Source organism: Nerophis lumbriciformis, linkage group LG37, assembly GCF_033978685.3.
Source record: "Nerophis lumbriciformis linkage group LG37, RoL_Nlum_v2.1, whole genome shotgun sequence".
Lineage (NCBI taxonomy): Eukaryota > Metazoa > Chordata > Actinopteri > Syngnathiformes > Syngnathidae > Nerophis > Nerophis lumbriciformis.
In genome coordinates this window covers 1,542,147-1,566,500 of record NC_084584.2, presented here as the reverse complement: position 1 = coordinate 1,566,500, position 24,354 = coordinate 1,542,147, and the positions used below count along the sequence as shown (strand labels likewise).

Below are 24,354 nucleotides of genomic sequence, written 5' to 3'. Positions count from 1 at the left end.
ATATTGTACATATTACATATTGTTATGAAGGTGTCTGTTACTACATTATATATATACTTGTAGTGTGTATATTGTACATATTACATATTGTTATGAAGGTGTCTGTTACTACATTATATATATACTTGCAGTGTGTATATTGTACATATTACATATTGTTATGAAGGTGTCTTGTTACTACATTATATATATATACTTGCAGTGTGTATATTGTACATATTACATATTGTTATGAAGGTGTCTGTTACTACATTATATATGCACTTGCAGTGTGTATATTGTACATATTACATATTGTTATGAAGGTGTCTGTTACTAGATTATATATATATACTTGTAGTGTGTATATTGTACATATTACATATTGTTATGAAGGTGTCTGTTACTACATTATATATGCACTTGCAGTGTGTATATTGTACATATTACATATTGTTATGAAGGTGTCTTGTTACTACATTATATATATATACTTGCAGTGTGTATATTGTACATATTACATATTGTTATGAAGGTGTCTGTTACTACATTATATATATACTTGCAGTGTGTATATTGTACATATTACATATTGTTATGAAGGTGTCTGTTACTACATTATATGTATGTTATGAAGGTGTCTGTTACTACATTATATATATATAATTGCAGTGTGTATATTGTACATATTACATATTGTTATGAAGGTGTCTGTTACTACATTATATATATACTTGTAGTGTGTATATTGTACATATTACATATTGTTATGAAGGTGTCTGTTACTACATTATATATGCACTTGCAGTGTGTATATTGTACATATTACATATTGTTATGAAGGTGTCTGTTACTAGATTATATATATATACTTGTAGTGTGTATATTGTACATATTACATATTGTTATGAAGGTGTCTGTTACTACATTATATATGCACTTGCAGTGTGTATATTGTACATATTACATATTGTTATGAAGGTGTCTTGTTACTACATTATATATATATACTTGCAGTGTGTATATTGTACATATTACATATTGTTATGAAGGTGTCTGTTACTACATTATATATATACTTGCAGTGTGTATATTGTACATATTACATATTGTTAGAAGGTGTCTGTTACTACATTATATATATACTTGCAGTGTGTATATTGTACATATTACATATTGTTATGAAGGTGTCTGTTACTACATTATATATATAATTGCAGTGGGTATATTGTACATATTACATATTGTTATGAAGGTGTCTGTTACTACATTATATATATACTTGCAGTGTGTATATTGTACATATTACATATTGTTATGAAGGTGTCTGTTACTACATTATATATATACTTGTAGTGTGTATATTGTACATATTACATATTGTTATGAAGGTGTCTGTTACTACATTATATATGCACTTGCAGTGTGTATATCGTACATATTACATATTGTTATGAAGGTGTCTGTTACTACATTATATATATAATTGCAGTGGGTATATTGTACATATTACATATTGTTATGAAGGTGTCTGTTACTACATTATATATATACTTGCAGTGTGTATATTGTACATATTACATATTGTTATGAAGGTGTCTGTTACTACATTATATATATACTTGCAGTGTGTACATTGTACATATTACATATTGTTATGAAGGTGTCTGTTACTACATTATATATATACTTGTAGTGTGTATATTGTACATATTACATCTTGTTATGAAGGTGTCTGTTACTACATTATATATATACTTGCAGTGTGTATATTGTACATATTACATATTGTTATGAAGGTGTCTGTTACTACATTATATATATACTTGCAGTGTGTATATTGTACATATTACATATTGTTATGAAGGTGTCTGTTACTACATTATATATATACTTGCAGTGTGTATATTGTACATATTACATATTGTTATGAAGGTGTCTGTTACTACATTATATATATACTTGCAGTGTGTATATTGTACATATTACATATTGTTATGAAGGTGTCTGTTACTACATTATATATATACTTGCAGTGTGTATATAAAACGTGAAGTGTTATGGGAAGGTCTTGCAAGGTGCATAAAGACATGCTACTAAACACAGGACCATGTCTTCCTTACAAGGCCACAGATCTCCTGGTGCACGGAGGAATGTTGCAGGAAGAGAAGAACAAACGGTGTTGTCGACTCTGAACTTTCAAAATAAAAGTGTGTGAGCAGCTCATAAAGCCACGGAGGCATGTTTTGCTTTAAGGCAATGTTCTTATGGCATCAGATTCATCTTTTTAGGTGCCAACATGGCAACTGACTTATATTTATGTTTTTGTCTATTTTTTTACCTTCTTTTTTGTGGACTTTTTGCCAGCACATCATAAATGAAGTATTGGTGGAACTAATAGTAGGTGCTCAATAAAATGTTGCAGTACCAGCGATCACTTTATGGCAGGTGGTTTTTCGGCTCCTCTCAGCTGAGTATGACCAAGACAATGATGTCATGTCCACCACATATCACATTAATGATAGCTTTTCATCCAGGCACAAATGACATCTTCACGACTTTTCCCTCCCGCAGATGGAACTTCACGACCTCCTCAAGCCCATCTCCGACCACATCCAGGAGATCCAGAACTTCAGAGATCGAAACCGGGGCAGCGAGCTCTTCAATCACATGTCGGCCGTCAGCGAGAGCATCCCCGCCCTGGGCTGGGTGGCCGTGGTAACAAAATACTTTGGCAGACGTCCATCATGACACAAATGGTGACCAACATATGTCATGTGTGCCTTCAAGAACCAGAAGCCGGGTCCTTTTGTCAAGGAGATGAACGACGCCGCCATCTTCTACACCAACAGAGTGCTGAAGGACTACAAAGAAAGGTAAACATTCATCATTGTAGTCTAGGGCTGCAGCTAACGATTATTTTTCTATCGATTAATCTATAGATTATTTTTTCGATTAATCGGTTAATCTATAGATTATTTTTTCCCGATTAATCTATAGATTATTTTTCCTTTTACCGATTATTTTTTTTATTTAAAATGAAGAGGAAAAAATAAATGTAGGCCAGTTTTTTCAAAAGGCATGGCTTTTATTTACAAAAAAAAAAGTATGGCCACTCAGTCAACATTGACAACAACATGACAAAATATTCTGTAACAATGTCAACATTTAAAACTTTTAACATTTAACAAAATTAAAAGTAGCTTATTTGCTTTTTAATGTGCAAATATAAAAGTAAACATCCAGTGCAAATCTTAATATTCTGGAATAGTATAAGCATTTCAAAAGTAAAAGTATTGCTTATTTTGCTTTAAAATGTGCAAAAATAAAGATAAACATCCAATACAAAAAAGTGCAAAACGGAAATATTCTGTAACAAGTGTAAACATTTCAACAAAAGTAAAAGTATTGCTTATTTGCTAAAATGTGCAAAAATAAAGCTAAACATCCAATACAAAAAAGTGTACAGTGTAAACATTTCAACAAAAGTAAAAGTATTGCTTATTTTGCTTAATAACACAACAATGATAGTATGATTAAAGTGAAAGTTAATTGTTGGTTTGTACATAGTATATGTAACTGTTAATGTTGTAAAAGGTATTTGCACAACTAATTAACGTTAGCGTTTGTGACACGTCTTGTGCCGTGGGGTTCTTTCAGGACCGACAGACTGAACGCCAGACGGCTTTGTCAGGTTTACAATCTTTTAATTTTACACAAAGTCTTTTCTCTTCCAACTCTTTTCTCTTTCTTTCCTCGCTTTTCAGCTCCTCTTCCTCGCTCGCTCGTCGTCCCCTGTCTCTTGCGGCGTCGCTCCCGGCGCGCCCCGCCTCGCCGCTCGCTCGCCGCCGCCGCCGCCTCTCCACAGCGTTAAAGAGGAGCGCGTCTTTGTAAACACTGAACAGGCACGCCAAACGCGCCTTTCAGAGCAAACGGTGCTTTAGTTTATGAATTTACAACGCAGATACAAATGACACATTCATGTTTTTGTGTAATAATGACAACGTATACGCACGCGGACGATTGACTTGTTGATGGTGATGGCAAGAACGCTGTCGGGGGTTTTCTTTTCAAATGTTCGTTCATAGCCGTTGTGCTGCTATGATAGGCCATTTCCGCTCGACACAGTGTGCATACAACAACATTATTAGGCCGTTTATTGAAATACTCCCACACTTTTGACGACTTTTGGCGTGCTTTTTTCCCCTCGCTCGCATCGTCTGCTTTGCGCTCCGCCATGACAGTAGTGTGACGTAAATATGCGACGCGCCGACGCACAAAAACGGCGTCAACGTATTTACGTAACCGATGACGTCGACTACGTCGACGCGTCGTTTCAGCCTTATTGTAGTCGTACATTTCATCTTTCATACAAACGTGTTAGTCAGCCCTCCTTTATCGCCATTCACCGGTTCCAGACCCCACCGTGACAAGTGTAGCAATTCTTCTTCATAAATCAAATCTTTTCATAAAAACCTTCTAAATATTTGCTATTTATGCTTCGTTTAGACCCAGTGTCCAAACCTTTGTTCACCATAACAATAGGTCAAAGTGTACGGGAGACATTTTGATATTTTCTTTTTTCATCTATGGAGTTTTTTGCATTTCAATTTTGTAAACTGATTATTTTTTCATGAAATCATGCTGACAATTTCAGGGAGAAAACATTCAGTGTTTAAAAACTCAGTTCATAAACATTCAGTATTTGAAAATTCACCATATAAAAATTTAATGTATAAATTAATTCAGTGCCGAAAAATTTGCCGCTTCAAAATGCAAACCCCACATCCGGTAAATTAAGTCATGTGACTTCAAACTTGACACCTCATTGGCTGCTTGTGAGACAGGATCAATTGCGTCAGTTTTCGTTTACAGGAAGTGCGTCTTGCAAAAACATTTTTCCGCACTGAATTTTAAAACACTAAATTTTGATACACTGAATTAAAAAAAAAAAAGTATAACATTGAATTTAGATCTACTGAATTTTATACACAGAATTTTAAAACACTGATTATTTTATATATTGAATATCCAGACACTGAATTTCAAAACTCTGAATTTTAAACACTGACTTTATAGACATTGAATTTTTAAACACTGATTTTTTAAAGACTTATTTTTTAAATACTGAATTTTTAGACATTTAATTTTTAAACTCTGGATTATTAAATACTGTACTTTTATGCACTATTTTTAAACACTGAATTTTAAAACTCTGACTTTATAGACATTGAATTTTTAAACACTGATTTTTTAAAGACGTATTTTTTAAATACTGAATTTTTAGACATTTAATTTTTAAACTCTGGATTGTTAAATAATGTACTTTTATGCACTATTGTTAAACACTGAATTTTAAAACACTGATTTTTTTATTTTTTTTTACATTGTATTTTCAAACACTATTTTTATACACAAAATTATTAAAAACACTGAATTTTAAACTTTTTTTTCCTACAATGTATTTTTAAACACTTTTTATACACAAAATTTTTAAACAATGAATTTTAAAACACAGATTTTTTAAATACTGTATTTTTATACACTGAATTTCTAAACACTGAATTTTGCTAACAATTTTTTTCTCAATGAAATTGTCGGCATCATTTGATGTAAAAAAAACAAAACAAGTTCTCAAATTTCAAAAGCAAACTATTCGGTTGTATAAATCCAGTGTCCAAAAAAAGAGAGCCACATAGTGTACTATAAAAAAACAACAGTAAAAATGTAAGAAAAAAAGAGCAAAAATATAAAAGTTTCATTCGTTTTGTTACTTATAACACCAAGCTCACACTAATTTTAATATATATATATATATATATATATATATATATATATATATATATATATATATATATATATATATATATATATATATATATATATATATATATATATATATCTGTATATATAATACACAAAATAACAAAATGTCCTCCACATACTTTTTTTTAAATAAAATTTGTATACATTTGATCTTTTTTTCTAAGATATTTATTGTTGTTTTGTCTGACATGTATGCTAACAAAAGGAGCTGTGGACCACACCCCTGATTTAGACTTTTCATGCATGAATTGTATTATTTATTTAATGGAGGTGGAGGGTACTTGAAAATATATGTTAATATACAGTGTGTATATTATTTTATTGTAAATATTTCATAACATACAAGAATCATGTAGAGCTTACAGTGTTTTTATATTAGATATGATACATGAGATAGAATTTAATATATATATTTACTTTTTATTCTACTAGAAGACTTTTTTCAGCAAGTAGCACCTCAGTAACCACGTGTCACTCCAAGTACCACCATAATGACCAGCATTAGTAGCCCTAAGTATTCATTAAAAACAAGGCCAAGGTTTAATTTGGCCACTGTAACATTACACAAGTTTGATCAGTCACACTGTTTCAATAGATACAATAAAACACTGTACTTTCATCAGGTGATTCTTTGGCATACCACTAGATGGAGCCCATGTAGGAGAATCACTGTATTATAAGTGAATGGTATGAAATAAAGATAGTGTGGGGAATAAAAAGAGTTGCTAGTGTGATGAAGATCAACAATAGATGATGAATAATTGCTGTGAACGTCTACGGTGTGTCCAGTGACCGTCGCCATGTGGACTGGGTGCGCTCCTACCTGTCCATCTGGACTCACATGCAGACCTTCATCAAGCAGCAGCACCCAGTAGGACTCATGTGGAGCAAGACTGTGAGTGCCATACTCTAGCATACTTCCTCTACATAGTTGCACCTGTACATAGCTGACCTATAGATAATTGTACCTGTACATAGCTGACCTATAGATAATTGTACCTGTACATAACTGACCGATAGATAATTGTACCTGTACATAACTGACCGATAGATAATTGTACCTGTACATAACTGACCGATAGATAATTGTACCTGTACATAACTGACCTATAGATAATTGCACCTGTACATAATTGCACCTGTACATCATTGTACCTGTACATAACTGACCTATAGATAATTGCACCTGTACATTATTGCACCCGTACATCATTGTACCTGTACATAACTGACCTATAGATAATTGTACTTGGACATAACTGACCTATAGATAATTGTACCTGTACATAACTGACCTATAGATAATTGCACCTGTACATTATTGCACCCGTACATAATTGTACCTGTACATAACTGACCTATAGATAATTGTACTTGGACATAACTGACCTATAGATAATTGTACCTGTACGTAACTGACCTATAGATAATTGCACCTGTACATTATTGCACCTGTACATAACTGACCTATAGATAATTGCAGCTGTACATAACTGACCTATAGATAATTGTACCTGTACATAACTGACCTATAGATAATTGTACCTATAGATAATTGTACCTGTAGATAATTGCACCTGTACATAACTGACCTATAGATAATTGCACCTGTACATAATTGACCTATAGATAATTGTACCTGTACGTAACTGACCTATAGATAATTGCACCTGTACATTATTGCACCTGTACATAACTGACCTATAGATAATTGCAGCTGTACATAACTGACCTATAGATAATTGTACCTGTACATAACTGACCTATAGATAATTGTACCTATAGATAATTGTACCTGTAGATAATTGCACCTGTACATAACTGACCTATAGATAATTGCACCTGTACATAATTGACCTATAGATAATTGTACCTGTACGTAACTGACCTATAGATAATTGCACCTGTACATTATTGCACCTGTACATAACTGACCTATAGATAATTGCACCTGTACATAACTGACCTATAGATAATTGTACCTGTACATAACTGACCTATAGATAATTGCACCTGTACATCATTGTACCTGTACATAACTGACCTATAGATAATTGTACCTGTACATAACTGACCTATAGATAATTGCACCTGTACATTATTGCACCCGTACATAATTGTACCTGTACATAACTGACCAATAGATAATTGTACTTGGACATAACTGACCTATAGATAATTGTACCTGTACATAACTGACCTATAGATAATTGCACCTGTACATTATTGCACCCGTACATAATTGTACCTGTACATAACTGACCTATAGATAATTGCACCTGTACATTATTGCACCTGTACATAACTGACCTATAGATAATTGCACCTGTACATAACTGACCTATAGATAATTGCAGCTGTACATAACTGACCTATAGATAATTGTACCTGTACATAACTGACCTATAGATAATTGTACCTATAGATAATTGTACCTGTAGATAATTGCACCTGTACATAACTGACCTATAGATAATTGCACCTGTACATAATTGACCTATAGATAATTGTACCTGTACGTAACTGACCTATAGATAATTGCACCTGTACATTATTGCACCTGTACATAACTGACCTATAGATAATTGCAGCTGTACATAACTGACCTATAGATAATTGTACCTGTACATAACTGACCTATAGATAATTGTACCTATAGATAATTGTACCTGTAGATAATTGCACCTGTACATAACTGACCTATAGATAATTGCACCTGTACATAATTGACCTATAGATAATTGTACCTGTACGTAACTGACCTATAGATAATTGCACCTGTACATTATTGCACCTGTACATAACTGACCTATAGATAATTGCACCTGTACATAACTGACCTATAGATAATTGTACCTGTACATAACTGACCTATAGATAATTGCACCTGTACATCATTGTACCTGTACATAACTGACCTATAGATAATTGTACCTGTACATAACTGACCTATAGATAATTGCACCTGTACATTATTGCACCCGTACATAATTGTACCTGTACATAACTGACCAATAGATAATTGTACTTGGACATAACTGACCTATAGATAATTGTACCTGTACATAACTGACCTATAGATAATTGCACCTGTACATTATTGCACCCGTACATAATTGTACCTGTACATAACTGACCTATAGATAATTGTACTTGGACATAACTGACCTATAGATAATTGTACCTGTACGTAACTGACCTATAGATAATTGCACCTGTACATTATTGTACCTGTACATAACTGACCTATAGATAATTGCACCTGTACATTATTGCACCCGTACATAATTGTACCTGTACATAACTGACCTATAGATAATTGTACTTGGACATAACTGACCTATAGATAATTGTACCTGTACGTAACTGACCTATAGATAATTGCACCTGTACATTATTGCACCTGTACATAACTGACCTATAGATAATTGCAGCTGTACATAACTGACCTATAGATAATTGTACCTGTACATAACTGACCTATAGATAATTGTACCTGTAGATAATTGCACCTGTACATAACTGACCTATAGATAATTGCACCTGTACATAATTGACCTATAGATAATTGGACCTGTACATAATTGACCTGTACGTTATTGCACCTGTATGTAATTGTAGCTGTACATTATTACACCTGTACATGATTGCACCTGTACATGATTGCACCTGTACATGATTGCACCTGTACATTATTGTGACCTGTACCTAATTGTAGCTGTAGATAATTGTAGCTGTAAATAATTGCACCTGTACATAATTGCACCTGTACATAATTGACCTATAGATAATTGTACCTGTACATAATTGCACCTGTACGTTATTGGACCTGTATGTAATTGTAGCTGTACATGATTGCACCTGTACATGATTGCACCTGTAGATAATTGCAGCTGTACATAATTGACCTATGGATAAATATACCTGTACATAACTGACCTATAGATAATTGTACCTGTAGATAATTGCACCTGTAGATAATTGACCTGCACATAATTGACCTGTACATTATTGGACCTGTACATAATTGCACCTGTCCATAATTGCCCCTGTACGTTATTGCACCTGTAGATAATTGCACCTGTACATTACTGGACCTGTACATTATTACACCTGTACATAATTACACCTGTACATAATTACACCTGTACCTAGTTGCACCTGTACATAATTGGACCTGTACATTATTGCAGCTGTACATAATTGGACCTGTACATTATTGCAGCTGTACATAATTGGACCTGTACATTATTGCAACTGTACGTTATTGCACCTGTAGATAATTGTAGCTGTACATAATTGCACCTGTACATAATTGCAGCTGTACGTTATTGGACTTGTACATGATGGCACCTGTACATGATGGCACCTGTACATAACTGCACCTGTACGTTATTGCTGCTGTACATAATTGCTGCTGTAGATAATTGCAGCTGTACATAATGTCAGTAGTCAGTTGTAATACACTTGTCCACCACCTGTGGCAGTAATGACTACATCGAACAAACATGGGGAGCATTGAGCTAAAGTCTTACAGAAGTTTAAAAATTACGAAGCTGTATTTTCAATTGCACTAAAATTTTATTGACAATTTATTAAAAAAATATAATATTATAATTTATTAGTAATTTACTTATAATTGATACATTTTAGCACTGTGTAATGTATAAATGTATTTATTAATGTTATTTATTTTAGTCCCTTCTTTTGAAGTATATTTGATTAATATTTATTTTTGTAATCAGCCTGACCTAAGCCTTCATAGTAGGTTAGATAGAAGCACTGATTCAAATTAAGAGTAAGATTACTAATTCAGTGTCGAGGGCCTTTCTGGAGTAGAAAAGGTTCGGCCCCGAGGTCAAAAAGGTAAAGAACCCCTGTTTTAGAAGGCCTTGTAGGCAAAATAGAGCGACTCCCCATCAGCTCCATTGTTCGCCACCTCCTACTTGCCATATTTGACCATTTAGAATGCATAACGAAAGAAAGGCTGTGTTATATTGTCTTGCAGAAGGAATGTGAATGACAGGCCAAATTCTGAAAAAAGTGCAGTTCCCTTTTTAACACACACACACACACACACACACACACACACACACACACACACACACACACACACACACACACACACACACACACTTGTGTAAAAAGAGTGCAGCTGTCACACAGTTGGGACACTTGACTGAACACATGTTCTTCATACATCATCAGTGGACACTTTTACGTCTGCCAGATCATTGCATTATAACCTGTGTGTGTGCGTGTGTGTGTGTGTGTGTGTGTGTGTTCCCTGGCCATTAACGTGACACTAGTAGTCCAATACTCCCCCCTAGTGGTGAGTGTGTGCTGACACTATTCTCCCAACATGTCCCCAGGGTCCTATTGCTCCTCCTTCTCTCTTTGAGGGCCCAAGTGCTCCTCCTCCTCCCCCTCCTCCACCCCCTCCTCCCCCAGCGCTGTCCGGTGAAGACCCCCGGGCACCAGGCGACGTCTCCTCAGCATCATCTGCCCAGCACTCGGCTCTCTTCGCTCAGCTCAACCAGGGCTTGGACATCACCAAAGGTGCGTGTGCGTGTGCGCGTGTGTGTGTGTGTGTGTGAGAGACACACTTGACGCTTCATCTCCATCCCACCCCCTATAGGTCTGAAGCATGTGCCGGACCAGCAGAAGACCCACAAGAACCCCCAACTGCGCTGCCAGGAAGCACCTGGGGGCCACGGTGCCAAAGCGGACCCCAAGAAGTCCCCCGAGAAGAGCGTCCCCCAGAAGAAGCTCCCCCTGCTGGAGCTGAAGGGCAAGAAGTGGATGGTGGTACGTGGACTTCTTCACACGTGTGTCCAAACTTCTTTTATTTTGCCTGCGACACATTCCCACAGCGTTTGAACATTACACCCAAAAAACTAGATGAGGCAATTTTGGGAGAAATTGCGTGTAAATGCTGAAATGCTAACGTTAGCATGTTAAGAGTTAACATATGTCCACAGTGTTTCCCACAGGACAGGCATCTATTTGTGGTGGTGGGGGCGGGGGGTGACGGCGGCAGCGGCGATGACCAAGAAGAACGCGGAGTTGGAATATACAGTGGGGCAAAAAAGTATTTAGTCAGCCACCAATTGTGCAAGTTCTCCCACTTAAAATGATGACAGAGGTCTGTAATTTTCATCATAGGTACACTTCAACTGTGAGAGACAGAATGTGAAAAAAAAATCCAGGAAATCACATTGTAGGAATTTTTAAGAATTTATTTGTAAATTATGGTGGAAAATAAGTATTTGGTCACTTCAAACAAGGAAGATCTCTGGCTCTCACAGACCTGTAACTTCTTCTTTAAGAAGCTCTTCTGTCCTCCACTTGTTACCTGTATTAATGGCACTTGTTTGAGCTTGTTATCTGTATAAAAGACACCTGTCCACAGCCTCAAACAGTCAGACTCCAAACTCCACTATGGCCAAGACCAAAGAGCTGTCGAAGGACACCAGGAAAATAATTGAAGACCTGCACCAGACTGTGAAGAGTGAATCTACAATAGGCAAGCAGCTTGGTGTGAAAAAATCAACTGTGGTAGCAATTATCAGAAAATGGAAGACATACAAGACCACTGATAATCTCCCTCGATCTGGGGATCCACGCAAGATCTCATCCCGTGGGGTCAAAATGATCATGAGAACGGTGAGCAAAAATCCCAGAATCACACGGGGGGACCTGGTGAATGACCTGCAGAGAGCTGGGACCAAAGTAACAAAGGTTACCATCAGTAACACACTACGCCGACAGGGAATCAAATCCTGCAGTGCCAGACGTGTCCCCCTGCTTAAGCCAGTGCATGTCCAGGCCCGTCTGAAGTTTGCCAGAGAGCACATGGATGATACAGCAGAGGATTGGGAGAATGTCATGTGGTCAGATGAAACCAAAATAGAACTTTTTGGTATAAACTCAACTCGTCGTGTTTGGAGGAAGAAGAATACTGAGTTGCATCCCAAGAACACCATACCTACTGTGAAGCATGGGGGTGGAAACATCATGCTTTGCGGCTGTTTTTCTGCTAAGGGGACAGGCCGACTGATCCGTGTTAAGGAAATAATGAATGGGGCCATGTATCGTGAGATTTTGAGCCAAAACCTCCTTCCATCAGTGAGAGCTTTGAAGATGAAACGTGGCTGGGTCTTCCAGCATGACAATGATCCCAAACACACCGCCCGGGCAACGAAGGAGTGGCTCCGTAAGAAGCATTTGAAAGTCCTGGAGTGGCCTAGCCAGTCTCCAGACCTCAACCCCATAGAAAATCTGTGGAGGGAGTTGAAAGTCCGTGTTGCTCGGCGACAGCCTCAAAACATCACTGCTCTCGAGAAGATCTGCATGGAGGAATGGGCCAAAATACCAGCTACTGTGTGTGCAAACCTGGTAAAGACCTATAGTAATAGTTTGACCTCTGTTATTGCCAACAAAGGTTATATTACAAAGTATTGAGTTGAATTTTTGTTATTGACCAAATACTTATTTTCCACCATAATTTACAAATAAATTCTTTAAAAATCCTACAATGTGAATTCCTGGATTTTTTTTCCACATTCTGTCTCTCACAGTTGAAGTGTACCAATGATGAAAATTACAGACCTCTGTCATCATTTTAAGTGGGAGAACTTGCACAATTGGTGGCTGACTAAATACTTTTTTGCCCCACTGAATATAAGTACAACACTTTATGTACATATTTAGCTCATTTAAATTACCGACAGGAAGGCGAGAAACACTTTATTTCAACAGACTCTGGCGCCGTACCTGTCGTCAAAACTCCAAAGACCGACTGCACAGTTGCGCTAACAAAATAAGAGGCACAGAAAGCTGGCGTGCACAAGCTAGCAAGCTACGGAGTTTGCCGACAATGTATTTCTTGTAAAGTGTATACAAAGGAGTACGGAAGCTGGACAAATAAGATGCCAAAAACCAACCACTTTCATGTGGTATTGGACAGAAAGGAGGACTTTTTTTCTCCTCCATTCGAAAATGCGGACGTTATCAGCACCACTGTCTGATTCCAATCAATGCAAGTCATCACAATCAGGTAATACACCAACTTATATACTTGTCTTCATGAAAGAAAGGAATCTATATGTGTTAAACATGCTTGTATTATCTTTAAACACCTTTAACTTGTTAACAATATTAACTATATGTGTTAAACATGCTTGTATTGTCATTAAACACCTTTAACTTGTTAACAATATTAACTATATGTATTAAACATGCTTGTATTATCATTAAACACCTTTAACTTGTTAACAATATTAACTATATGTATTAAACATGCTTGTATTATCATTAAACACCTTTAATTTATTAGCAATATGTGTTAAACATGCTTGTATTATCTTTAAACACCTTGAACTTGTTAACAATATTAACTATATGTATTAAACATACTTGTATTATCATTATACACCTTTAATTTATTAACAATATGTGTTAAACATGCTTGTATTATCTTTAAACACCTTTAACTTGTTAACAATATTAACTATATGTATTAAACATACTTGTATTATCATTAAACACCTTTAATTTATTAACAATATGTGTTAAACATGCTTGTATTATCTTTAAACACCTTTAACTTGTTAACAATATTAACTATATGTGTTAAACATGCTTGCATTATCATTAAACACCTTTAACTTGTTAACAAAAACATATATTTCATAAATAAGTAAATATAAATGATATATATGAATGAGGTAGATCCCCACGACTTGATCAATTGAAAAGTAGCTCGCCTGCAGAAAAAGTGTGAGCACCCCTGAGTTACACCCATCTGAACAGGTCAGCCACCTGTTTAAAGCCCGATCACAGTTGAAATCTTGAAATGAAGGGCCTTTAATGGCCAAAACATTAACCTGGACAACATTTTAACAGCTGCTTGGCTCAGATTGTATTCTTTTCATTGCATTCACATGCTGCAGTGGACAGTGGACAATTTAGCTTCATTATTAATGCAGTATCTGAAGCACCGTCTCCACGTGTGTTTATTGACAACAGGGTTATAACCTGGACACGTTAGCTCGTCGGTATGGTAACACGTGACGTGACAACAGCGGCGGTGTTAATGAAGCAGCGTCAGGCTGCTCACCGTCAGTGAAACGCTCGGTGAAATCGCAGATTAACGTTAAATATATGACGAGCCGCGAGCGATGCAGCTATAACTTATCTACCTACAACCTATATTACCCTCCTATTTTGATCCCGTCTGTCCGTTCTTTTACTCCGCCGTCTTCGTCTTCGTCTTCGTCTTCTTCTTCTTCTTCTTCTTCTTCTTCTTCTTCTTGTTCTTGTTCTTCTTCTTCTTCTTCTTGTTCTTCTTGTTCTTGTTCTTCTTGTTCTTCTTCTTGTTCTTCTTCTTGTTGTTGTTGTTCTTGTTCTTGTTCTTGTTCTTCTTGTTCTTCTTGTTCTTGTTCTTCTTGTTCTTGTTCTTCTTGTTCTTGTTTTTCTTCTTGTTTTTCTTGTTCTTGTTCTTCTTGTTCTTGTTCTTGTTCTTCTTCTTCTTCTTCTTGTTCTTCTTCTTCTTCTTGTACTTCTTCTTGTTCTTGTTCTTCTTCTTCTTGTTCTTCTTCTTCTTCTTGTTCTTCTTCTTCTTGTTCTTGTTCTTCTTCTTGTTCTTCTTCTTGTTCTTCTTCTTGTTCTTCTTGTTCTTGTTGTTCTTCTTGTTCTTGTTGTTCTTGTTCTTCTTGTTCTTGTTCTTCTTGTTCTTGTTTTTCTTCTTGTTTTTCTTGTTCTTGTTCTTGTTCTTCTTGTTCTTGTTCTTGTTCTTCTTGTTCTTGTTCTTCTTCTTGTTCTTCTTCTTGTTCTTCTTCTTCTTGTTCTTCTTGTTCTTGTTCTTCTTCTTGTTCTTCTTGTTCTTGTTGTTCTTGTTGTTCTTGTTCTTTTTCTTGTTATTGTTCTTGTTCTTGTTGTTCTTGTTCTTGTTCTTGTTCTTGTTGTTCTTGTTCTTGTTCTTCTTGTTCTTGTTCTTCTTGTTCTTTTTCTTTTTGTTCTTCTTCTTGTTGTTCTTCTTGTTCTTGTTCTTCTTCTTCTTGTTGTTGTTGTTCTTCTTCTTCTTGTTCTTGTTCTTCTTGTTCTTCTTCTTGTTCTTCTTCTTGTTCTTCTTGTTCTTCTTCTTCTTCTTCTTGTTCTTGTTCTTGTTCTTGTTCTTCTTCTTCTTGTTCTTCTTGTTCTTGTTGTTCTTGTTGTTCTTGTTCTTGTTCTTGTTCTTGTTCTTGTTCTTCTTCTTGTTCTTGTTCTTCTTCTTCTTCTTGTTCTTGTTCTTCTTCTTCTTCTTGCCCACCAGGTGAATTAAGTGCTATTGGCGGAGTTACAATGCATAGTAGGCTACCGCCACCTACTGCACCGGAGTTGTAACTACAAGGTACATTCACAGACAGTCCCATTGCTTTTATGAGCGGTCGAGCGAGTCAAAAGCCGAAAAATCCATTTGTGGCGAACGTAATTCTTTCGTGGCGGGCCGCCACAAATAAATGAATGTGTGGGAAACACTGGTCCAGTCATGACTGTAAAGATAGACAAGATCCCAGTTATAAGCGACCAAAGTGAGTTTCCTCAGTCAGGGGGCAGGACTCTCCCTTAGAGAGAGGGTGAGAAGATCTGTCATCTTTGAGGAGCTTAGAGTAAATCTGCTGCTCCTCCACATGGAGAGGAACTAGATGAGGTGGTTCTGGCATTATTTTCTTGGGGAGGTGTTTAGGGCACGGGGAAAACCAAGGACATGTTGGGGAGACTATGTCCCCCAGCTGGCCTGGCACGCCTCAGGATCCCTCTGGAGGAACTGGACTAAATAGCTGGGGAGAGGGAAGTCTGGGCTTCTCTGCTTAGGCTGCTTCCCCGGCGACCCGACTTCGGATAAGTGTAAGAAGATGGATGGACGATAGACCTTTATGGTCCTGGTTTTAGTAAATTTATGTACTAAATGTATCAAAGTGACTCCACACCTTTCTAGTTGTATTGACTGTGCATGCTGTGAAGTGGTCTGGACTGACCTGAGAAGGACTTGACTGTGTGCAGGAACACTTTGAGGAGAGACCAGACCTGCTGATCCAGGACACGGAGCTCAAACAGGTGGTCTATGTCTTCGGGTGCAACAACTCCACTCTGCACATTAAAGGGAAGCTCAACTCCATCATCATAGGTGAGGACTCTTTGCATGCACCTGTTGGACCAAGTCCTGACACCCCAAGACCACCATTAATAGTCTAGACACACCATACCAAGTCCTGACACTCCCAAGACCACCACTAATAGTCTAGACACACCATAGCAAGTCCTGACACTCAAGACCACCATTGATAGTCTAGACACACCATACCAAGTCCTGACACTCCAAGACTACCACTAATAGTCTAGACACACCATACCAAGTCCTGACACCCCAAGACCACCATTAATAGTCTAGACACACCATACCAAGTCCTGACACTCCAAGACCACCACTAATAGTCTAGACACACCATACCAAGTCCTGACACTCCAAGACCACCACTAATAGTCTCCAAGACCACCACTAATAGTCTAGACACACCATAGCACTATCTGTAGATTTCATTTGTTTTGCTACATGCTAACACTACTTGCTAGGTTAGCAACACTCGTATATCTCTGTGAGCTACATGCTAACACTACATTTTAATATCATGCTAGGTTAAGAACTCTAGCATATTTATGTGAGCTACATGCTAACACTACTAGCATAACTATTTAAGTTACATGCTAACATTGCAAGCATAGTTATGTGAGCTACATGCTAACACTACTAGCATAATTATGTGAGCTACATGCTAACACTACTAGCATAATTATGTGAGCTACATGCTAACACTACATTTTAATATCATGCTAGGTTAAGAACACTAGCATATCTATGTGAGCTACATGCTAACACTACTAGCATAACTATTTAAGTTACATGCTAACATTGCAAGCATAGTTATGTGAGCTACATGCTAACACTACTAGCATAACTATTTAAGTTACATGCTAACATTGCAAGCATAGTTATGTGAGCTACATGCTAACACAACTAGCATAGTTATGTGAGCTACATGCTAACACTATATTTTAATATCATGCTAGGTTAAGAACTCTAGCATATTTATGTGAGCTACATGCTAACACTACTAGCATAACTATTTAAGTTACATGCTAACATTGCAAGCATAGTTATGTGAGCTACATGCTAACACTACTAGCATAGTTATGTGAGCTACATGCTAACACTACTAGCATAATTATGTGAGCTACATGCTAACACTACATTTTAGTATCATGCTAGGTTAAGAACTCTAGCATATTTATGTGAGCTAAATGCTAACACTACTAGCATAACTATTTAAGTTACATGCTAACATTGCAAGCATAGTTATGTGAGCTACATGCTAACACTACTAGCATAATTATGTGAGCTACATGCTAACACTAATAGCATAATTATGTGAGCTACATGCTAACATTACATTTTAATATCATGCTATGTTAAGAACTCTAGCATATTTATGTGAGCTACATGCTAACACTACTAGCATAACTATTTAAGTTACATGCTAACATTGCAAGCATAGTTATGTGAGCTACATGCTAACACTACTAGCATAATTATGTGAGCTACATGCTAACACTACTAGCATAATTATGTGAGCTACATGCTAACACTACATTTTAATATCATGCTAGGTTAAGAACACTAACATATCTATGTGAGCTACATGCTAACACTACTAGCATAACTATTTAAGTTACATGCTAACATTACATTTTAATATCATGCTAGGTTAAGAACATTAGCATATCTATGTGAGCTACATGCAAACACTACTAGCATAACTATTTAAGTTACATGCTAACATTGCAAACCGTTATGTGAGCTACATGCTAACACTACATTTTAACATTGAGCTAGGTTAAGGAACATTAGCATATCTCTGTGAGTTACATGCTAACTGTACTAGCATAGCTATTTAAGCTACAAGCTCACACTACTAGCATAGCTATTTAAGTTGCATGCTAACATTACAAGCATACTTATGTGAGCTACATGCTAAAACTAGTAGCATAGCTATTTGAGCTACATGCTAACATTACTAGCATATCTGTTAGCTAAATGCTAACAATACTTTTCAACATATTGGCTCAATAAAAAGTACATGATGAGGCAGAGTTCCAGGCTTACTTTTAAGACCTGTAGTGAAGCCTGATGTACGTCTGTGTTCAGATAAGTGCCAGAAGATGGGCGTGGTGTTTGAGCAGGTTACTTTTAAGACCTGTAGTGAAGCCTGATGTATGTCTGTGTTCAGATAAGTGCCAGAAGATGGGCGTGGTGTTTGAGCAGGTTACTTTTAAGACCTGTAGTGAAGCCTGATATATGTCTGTGTTCAGATAAGTGCCAGAAGATGGGCGTGATGTTTGAGAATGTTACTTTTAATACCTGTAGTGAAGCCTGATGTATGTCTGTGTTCAGATAAGTGCCAGAAGATGGGCGTGGTGTTTGAGAAGGTTACTTTTAAGACCTGTAGTGAAGCCTGATGTGTGTCTGTGTTCAGATAAGTGCCAGAAGGTGGGTGTGGTGTTTGAGAAGGTTACTTTTAAGACCTGTAGTGAAGCCGGATGTGTGTCTGTGTTCAGATAAGTGCCAGAAGATGGGCGTGGTGTTTGAGAAGGTTACTTTTAAGACCTGTAGTGAAGCCTGATGTACGTCTGTGTTCAGATAAGTGCCAGAAGATGGGCGTGGTGTTTGAGAAGGTTACTTTTAAGACCTGTAGTGAAGCCTGATGTGTGTCTGTGTTCAGATAAGTGCCAGAAGATGGGCGTGGTGTTTGAGAATGTTACTTTTAAGACCTGTAGTGAAGCCTGATGTGTGTCTGTGTTCAGATAAGTGCCAGAAGATGGGCGTGGTGTTTGAGCAGGTTACTTTTAAGACCTGTAGTGAAGCCTGATATATGTCTGTGTTCAGATAAGTGCCAGAAGATGGGCGTGATGTTTGAGAATGTTACTTTTAATACCTGTAGTGAAGCCTGATGTGTGTCTGTGTTCAGATAAGTGCCAGAAGATGGGCGTGGTGTTTGAGAAGGTCGTGGGCATCGTGGAGGTGATTAATTCCAAGGCTGTGCAGTTACAGGTGAGTTGAGGCCCTAGGTGAGTGTTAACGAGGTACAGGTGTGAGTCAGGTGTGTGTGTGTGTACAGGTGTTGGGTACAGTGCCAACTATTTCCATCAACAAGACAGAGGGTTGCCAGGTGTACCTGAGCCGTGATGCCTTGCAGTGTCATGTGGTTAGTGCCACCAGCTCAGAGATGAACGTCCTGGTGCCACAAGGAGACGACGACTACGTGAGAGCACACACACACACACACACACACACACACGCACACACACACACACGCACACACCTTGTATAAGAAGTGAAGGAGTCGCTGCTGTCTTTTCTCCCCCAGAAAGAGTTTCCAGTTCCAGAACAGTTCCGAACCGTCTGGGATGGAAACAAGCTGGTGACAGAACCTGCTGAGATGGCAGCTTGACCAAGTCATGTGACCACTGATCCATGACATCATACATTGACCTTCTCATTATTTCATCACCTTTTATTTGGCCTTAATTTATTATCATTATTATTATTATCCTCATATCGTCATTATGGGGTAGGACAAAAAATAATTTATTCCAAAATGGAATTAATACATTTTTTCCCCTCAAAATTCTACACAAAATACCCCATAATGACAATGTGAATAAGCTTTCTATTATGAATCAATTGTATTAATAAAACTGTGTTAATACTTTTATTTGTTCTTAATACATTTCAAAAAAGATTGTTCACATCATTATGGAGTAGGACAAAAATAGATTTATTCCAAAATGGAATCAATTCATTATAGCCCCCAAAATTCTACACACAATTCCCCTTAATGACAATGTTCAAATGTATCAATTTAATTAGTCAAAATGTATTAATACTTTTAATAAATACATCTCATTGTCATTATGGGCTATTGTGTGGACAAAAATAATAAGGAATAAGGCTGGAAGATAACACAAAGTGTAAAAAGTAGTTTTCCAACTATGCCACTAAATGAAAGATGAACACGTTCCTCAGGTTGGAGAACATTTCATGTTCTTACGCTTCCTTGTGTGTTCTTCTGGTTTCTTGTGTGTTCTTCTGGTTCCTTGTGTGTTCTTCTGGTTCCTTGTGTGTTCTTCTGGTTCCTTGTGTGTTCTTCTGGTTCCTTGTGTGTTCTTAGGGTTCCTTGTGTGTTCTTCTGGTTCCTTGTGTTTTTCTGGTTCCTTGTGTGTTCTTCTGGTTCCTTGTGTGTTCTTACGCTTCCTTGTGTGTTCTTCTGGTTCCTTGTGTGTTCTTCTGTTTCCTTGTGTGTTCTTCTGGTTCCTTGTGTGTTCTTTTGGTTCCTTGTGTGTTCTTCTGGTTTCTTGTGTGTTCATCTGGTTCCTTGTGTGTTCTTACGCTTCCTTGTGTGTTCTTCTGGTTCCTTGTGTGTTCTTCTGGTTCCTTGTGTGTTCTTCTGGTTCCTTGTGTGTTCTTCTGGTTCCTTGTGTGTTCTTCTGGTTCCTTGTGTGTTCTTCTGGTTCCTTGTGTGTTCTTACGCTTCCTTGTGTGTTCTTCTGGTTCCTTGTGTGTTCTTAGGGTTCCTTGTGTGTTCTTCTGGTTCTTTGTGTGTTCTTACGCTTCCTTGTGTGTTCTTCTGGTTCCTTGTGTGTTCTTCTGGTTCCTTGTGTGTTCTTCTGGTTCCTTATGTGTTCTTCTGGTTCCTTGTGTGTTCTTCTGGTTCCTTGTGTGTTCTTCTGGTTCCTTGTGTGTTCTTAGGGTTCCTTATGTGTTCTTCTGGTTCCTTGTGTGTTCTTCTGGTTCCTTGTGTGTTCTTAGGGTTCCTTGTGTGTTCTTAGGGTTCCTTGTGTGATCTTCTGGTTTCTTGTGTGTTCTTCTGGTTCCTTGTGTGTTCTTCTGGTTCCTTGTGTGTTCTTAGGGTTCCTTGTGTGTTCTTCTGGTTCCTTGTGTGTTCTTCTGGTTCCTTGTGTGTTCTTCTGGTTCCTTGTGTGTTCTTCTGGTTCCTTGTGTGTTCTTCTGGTTCCTTGTGTGTTCTTCTGGTTTCTTGTGTGTTCTTCTGGTTCCTTGTGTGTTCTTAGGGTTCCTTGTGTGTTCTTCTGGTTCCTTGTGTGTTCTTCTGGTTCCTTGTGTGTTCTTCTGGTTCCTTGTGTGTTCTTCTGGTTCCTTGTGTGTTCTTCTGGTTCCTTTGTGTGTTCTTCTGGTTCCTTTGTGTGTTCTTCTGGTTCCTTTGTGTGTTCTTCTGGTTCCTTGTGTGTTCTTCTGGTTCCTTGTGTGTTCTTAGGGTTCCTTGTGTGTTCTTCTGGTTCCTTGTGTGTTCTTGTCCCAATACTTTTATCCAGTGTAAGTGTCCCAATACTTTTGTCCAGAGGTAGTCCTAAGTGTCCCAATACTTTTGTCAAGTTGTAGTCCTAAGTGTCCCAATTCTTTGGTCTACTTTTAGTCCGAAGTGTCCCAATATCCTTGTGTGTTCTTCTGATTCCTTGTGTGTTCTTCTGGTTCCTTGTGTGTTCTTCTGGTTCCTTGTGTGTTCTTCTGTTTCCTTGTGTGTTCTTCTGGTTCCTTATGTGTTCTTCTGGTTCCTTGTGTGTTCTTCTGGTTCCTTGTGTGCTTCTGGTTCCTTGTGTGTTCTTCTGGTTCCTTGTGTGTTCTTCTGGTTCCTTTGTGTGTTCTTCTGGTTCCTTTGTGTGTTCTTCTGGTTCCTTGTGTGTTCTTAGGGTTCCTTGTGTGTTCTTCTGGTTCCTTGTGTGTTCTTCTGGTTCCTTGTGTGTTCTTCTGGTTCCTTGTGTGTTCTTCTGGTTCCTTGTGTGTTCTTCTGGTTCCTTGTGTGTTCTTCTGGTTCCTTGTGTGTTCTTCTGGTTCCTTGTGTGTTCTTCTGGTTCCTTGTGTGTTCTTCTGGTTTCTTGTGTGTTCTTCTGGTTCCTTGTGTGTTCTTCTGGTTCATTGTGTGTTCTTCTGGTTCCTTGTGTGTTCTTAGGGTTCCTTGTGTGTTCTTAGGGTTCCTTGTGTGCTTCTGGTTCCTTGTGTGCTTCTGGTTCCTCGTGTGTTCTTTTGGTTCCTCGTGTGTTCTTTTGGTTCCTCGTGTGTTCTTTTGGTTCCTCGTGTGTTCTTTTGGTTCCTTGTGTGTTCTTCTGGTTCCTTGTGTGTTCTTCTGGTTCCTTGTGTGTTCTTAGGGTTCCTTGTGTGTTCTTAGGGTTCCTTGTGTGATCTTCTGGTTTCTTGTGTGTTCTTCTGGTTCCTTGTGTGTTCTTCTGGTTCCTTGTGTGTTCTTAGGGTTCCTTGTGTGTTCTTCTGGTTCCTTGTGTGTTCTTCTGGTTCCTTGTGTGTTCTTAGGGTTCCTTGTGTGTTCTTCTGGTTCCTTGTGTGTTCTTACACTTCCTTGTGTGTTCTTACACTTCCTTGTGTGTTCTACTGGTTCCTTGTGTGTTCTTCTGGTTCCTTGTGTGTTCTTCTGGTTCCTTGTGTGTTCTTCTGGTTCCTTGTGTGTTCTTCTGGTTCCTTGTGTGTTCTTCTGGTTCCTTGTGTGTTCTTCTGGTTCCTTGTGTGTTCTTCAGGTTCCTTGTATGTTCTTCTGGTTCCTTGTGTGTTCTTCTGATTTCTTGTCTGTTCTTCTGGTTCCTTGTGTGTTCTTCTGTTTCCTTGTGTGTTCTTCTGGTTCCTTGTGTGTTCTTCTGTTTCCTTGTGTGTTCTTCTGGTTCCTTGTGTGTTCTTGTCCCAATACTTTTGTCCAGAGGTAGTCCTAAGTGTCCCAATACTTTTGTCAAGTTGTAGTCCTAAGTGTCCCAATACTTTTGTCCAGTGTAAGTGTCCCAAAACTTTTGTCCAGTGGTAGTCCTAAGTGTCCCAATTCTTTGGTCTACTTTTAGTCCGAAGTGTCCCAATATCCTTGTGTGTTCTTCTGGTTCCTTGTGTGTTCTTAGGGTTCCTTGTGTGTTCTTCTGGTTCCTTGTGTGTTCTTCTGGTTCCTTGTGTGTTCTTAGGGTTCCTTGTGTGTTCTTCTGGTTCCTTGTGTGTTCTTCTGGTTCCTTGTGTGTTCTTCTGGTTCCTTGTGTGTTCTTCTGGTTCCTTGTGTGTTCTTCTGGTTCCTTGTGTGTTCTTCTGGTTCCTTGTGTGTTCTTCTGGTTCCTTGTGTGTTCTTCTGGTTCCTTGTGTGTTCTTCTGTTTCCTTGTGTGTTCTTCTGGTTCCTTGTGTGTTCTTGTCCCAATACTTTTGTCCAGAGGTAGTCCTAAGTGTCCCAATACTTTTGTCAAGTTGTAGTCCTAAGTGTCCCAATACTTTTGTCCAGTGTAAGTGTCCCAAAACTTTTGTCCAGTGGTAGTCCTAAGTGTCCCAATTCTTTGGTCTACTTTGGTTCCTTGTGTGTTCTTAGGGTTCCTTGTGTGTTCTTCTGGTTCCTTGTGTGATCTTCTGGTTTCTTGTGTGTTCTTCTGGTTCCTTGTGTGTTCTTAGGGTTCCTTGTGTG

General features: G+C 37.8%; 1 protein-coding gene across 9 annotated transcripts in view; it reads left to right on the top strand.

The window, feature by feature from the left end:
- cap2 (cyclase associated actin cytoskeleton regulatory protein 2) overlaps nucleotides 1–20,598 on the top strand; it is a 45,985-nt gene extending 25,387 nt beyond the window's left edge. For 7 of the 9 annotated variants that reach the window (XM_072912575.1, XM_061931068.2, XM_061931071.2 and 4 more), the window contains 9 exons: nucleotides 2,554–2,697; nucleotides 2,770–2,855; nucleotides 6,595–6,700; nucleotides 11,178–11,364; nucleotides 11,444–11,613; nucleotides 16,852–16,975; nucleotides 19,872–19,954; nucleotides 20,022–20,165; nucleotides 20,271–20,598. In XM_072912575.1, coding sequence (XP_072768676.1) covers nucleotides 2,554–2,697; nucleotides 2,770–2,855; nucleotides 6,595–6,700; nucleotides 11,178–11,364; nucleotides 11,444–11,613; nucleotides 16,852–16,975; nucleotides 19,872–19,954; nucleotides 20,022–20,165; nucleotides 20,271–20,354 — 1,128 coding nt within the window. In that variant the 3' untranslated portion in view covers nucleotides 20,355–20,598. Of the gene's footprint in view, nucleotides 1–2,553; nucleotides 2,698–2,769; nucleotides 2,856–6,594; nucleotides 6,701–11,177; nucleotides 11,365–11,443; nucleotides 11,614–16,851; nucleotides 16,976–19,051; nucleotides 19,132–19,297; nucleotides 19,378–19,871; nucleotides 19,955–20,021; nucleotides 20,166–20,270 lie in introns of those variants that run through there. The other 2 variants (XM_072912578.1, XM_072912577.1) reach the window with 2 other exon arrangements.
- Nucleotides 20,599–24,354: the final 3,756 nt, after the last annotated feature.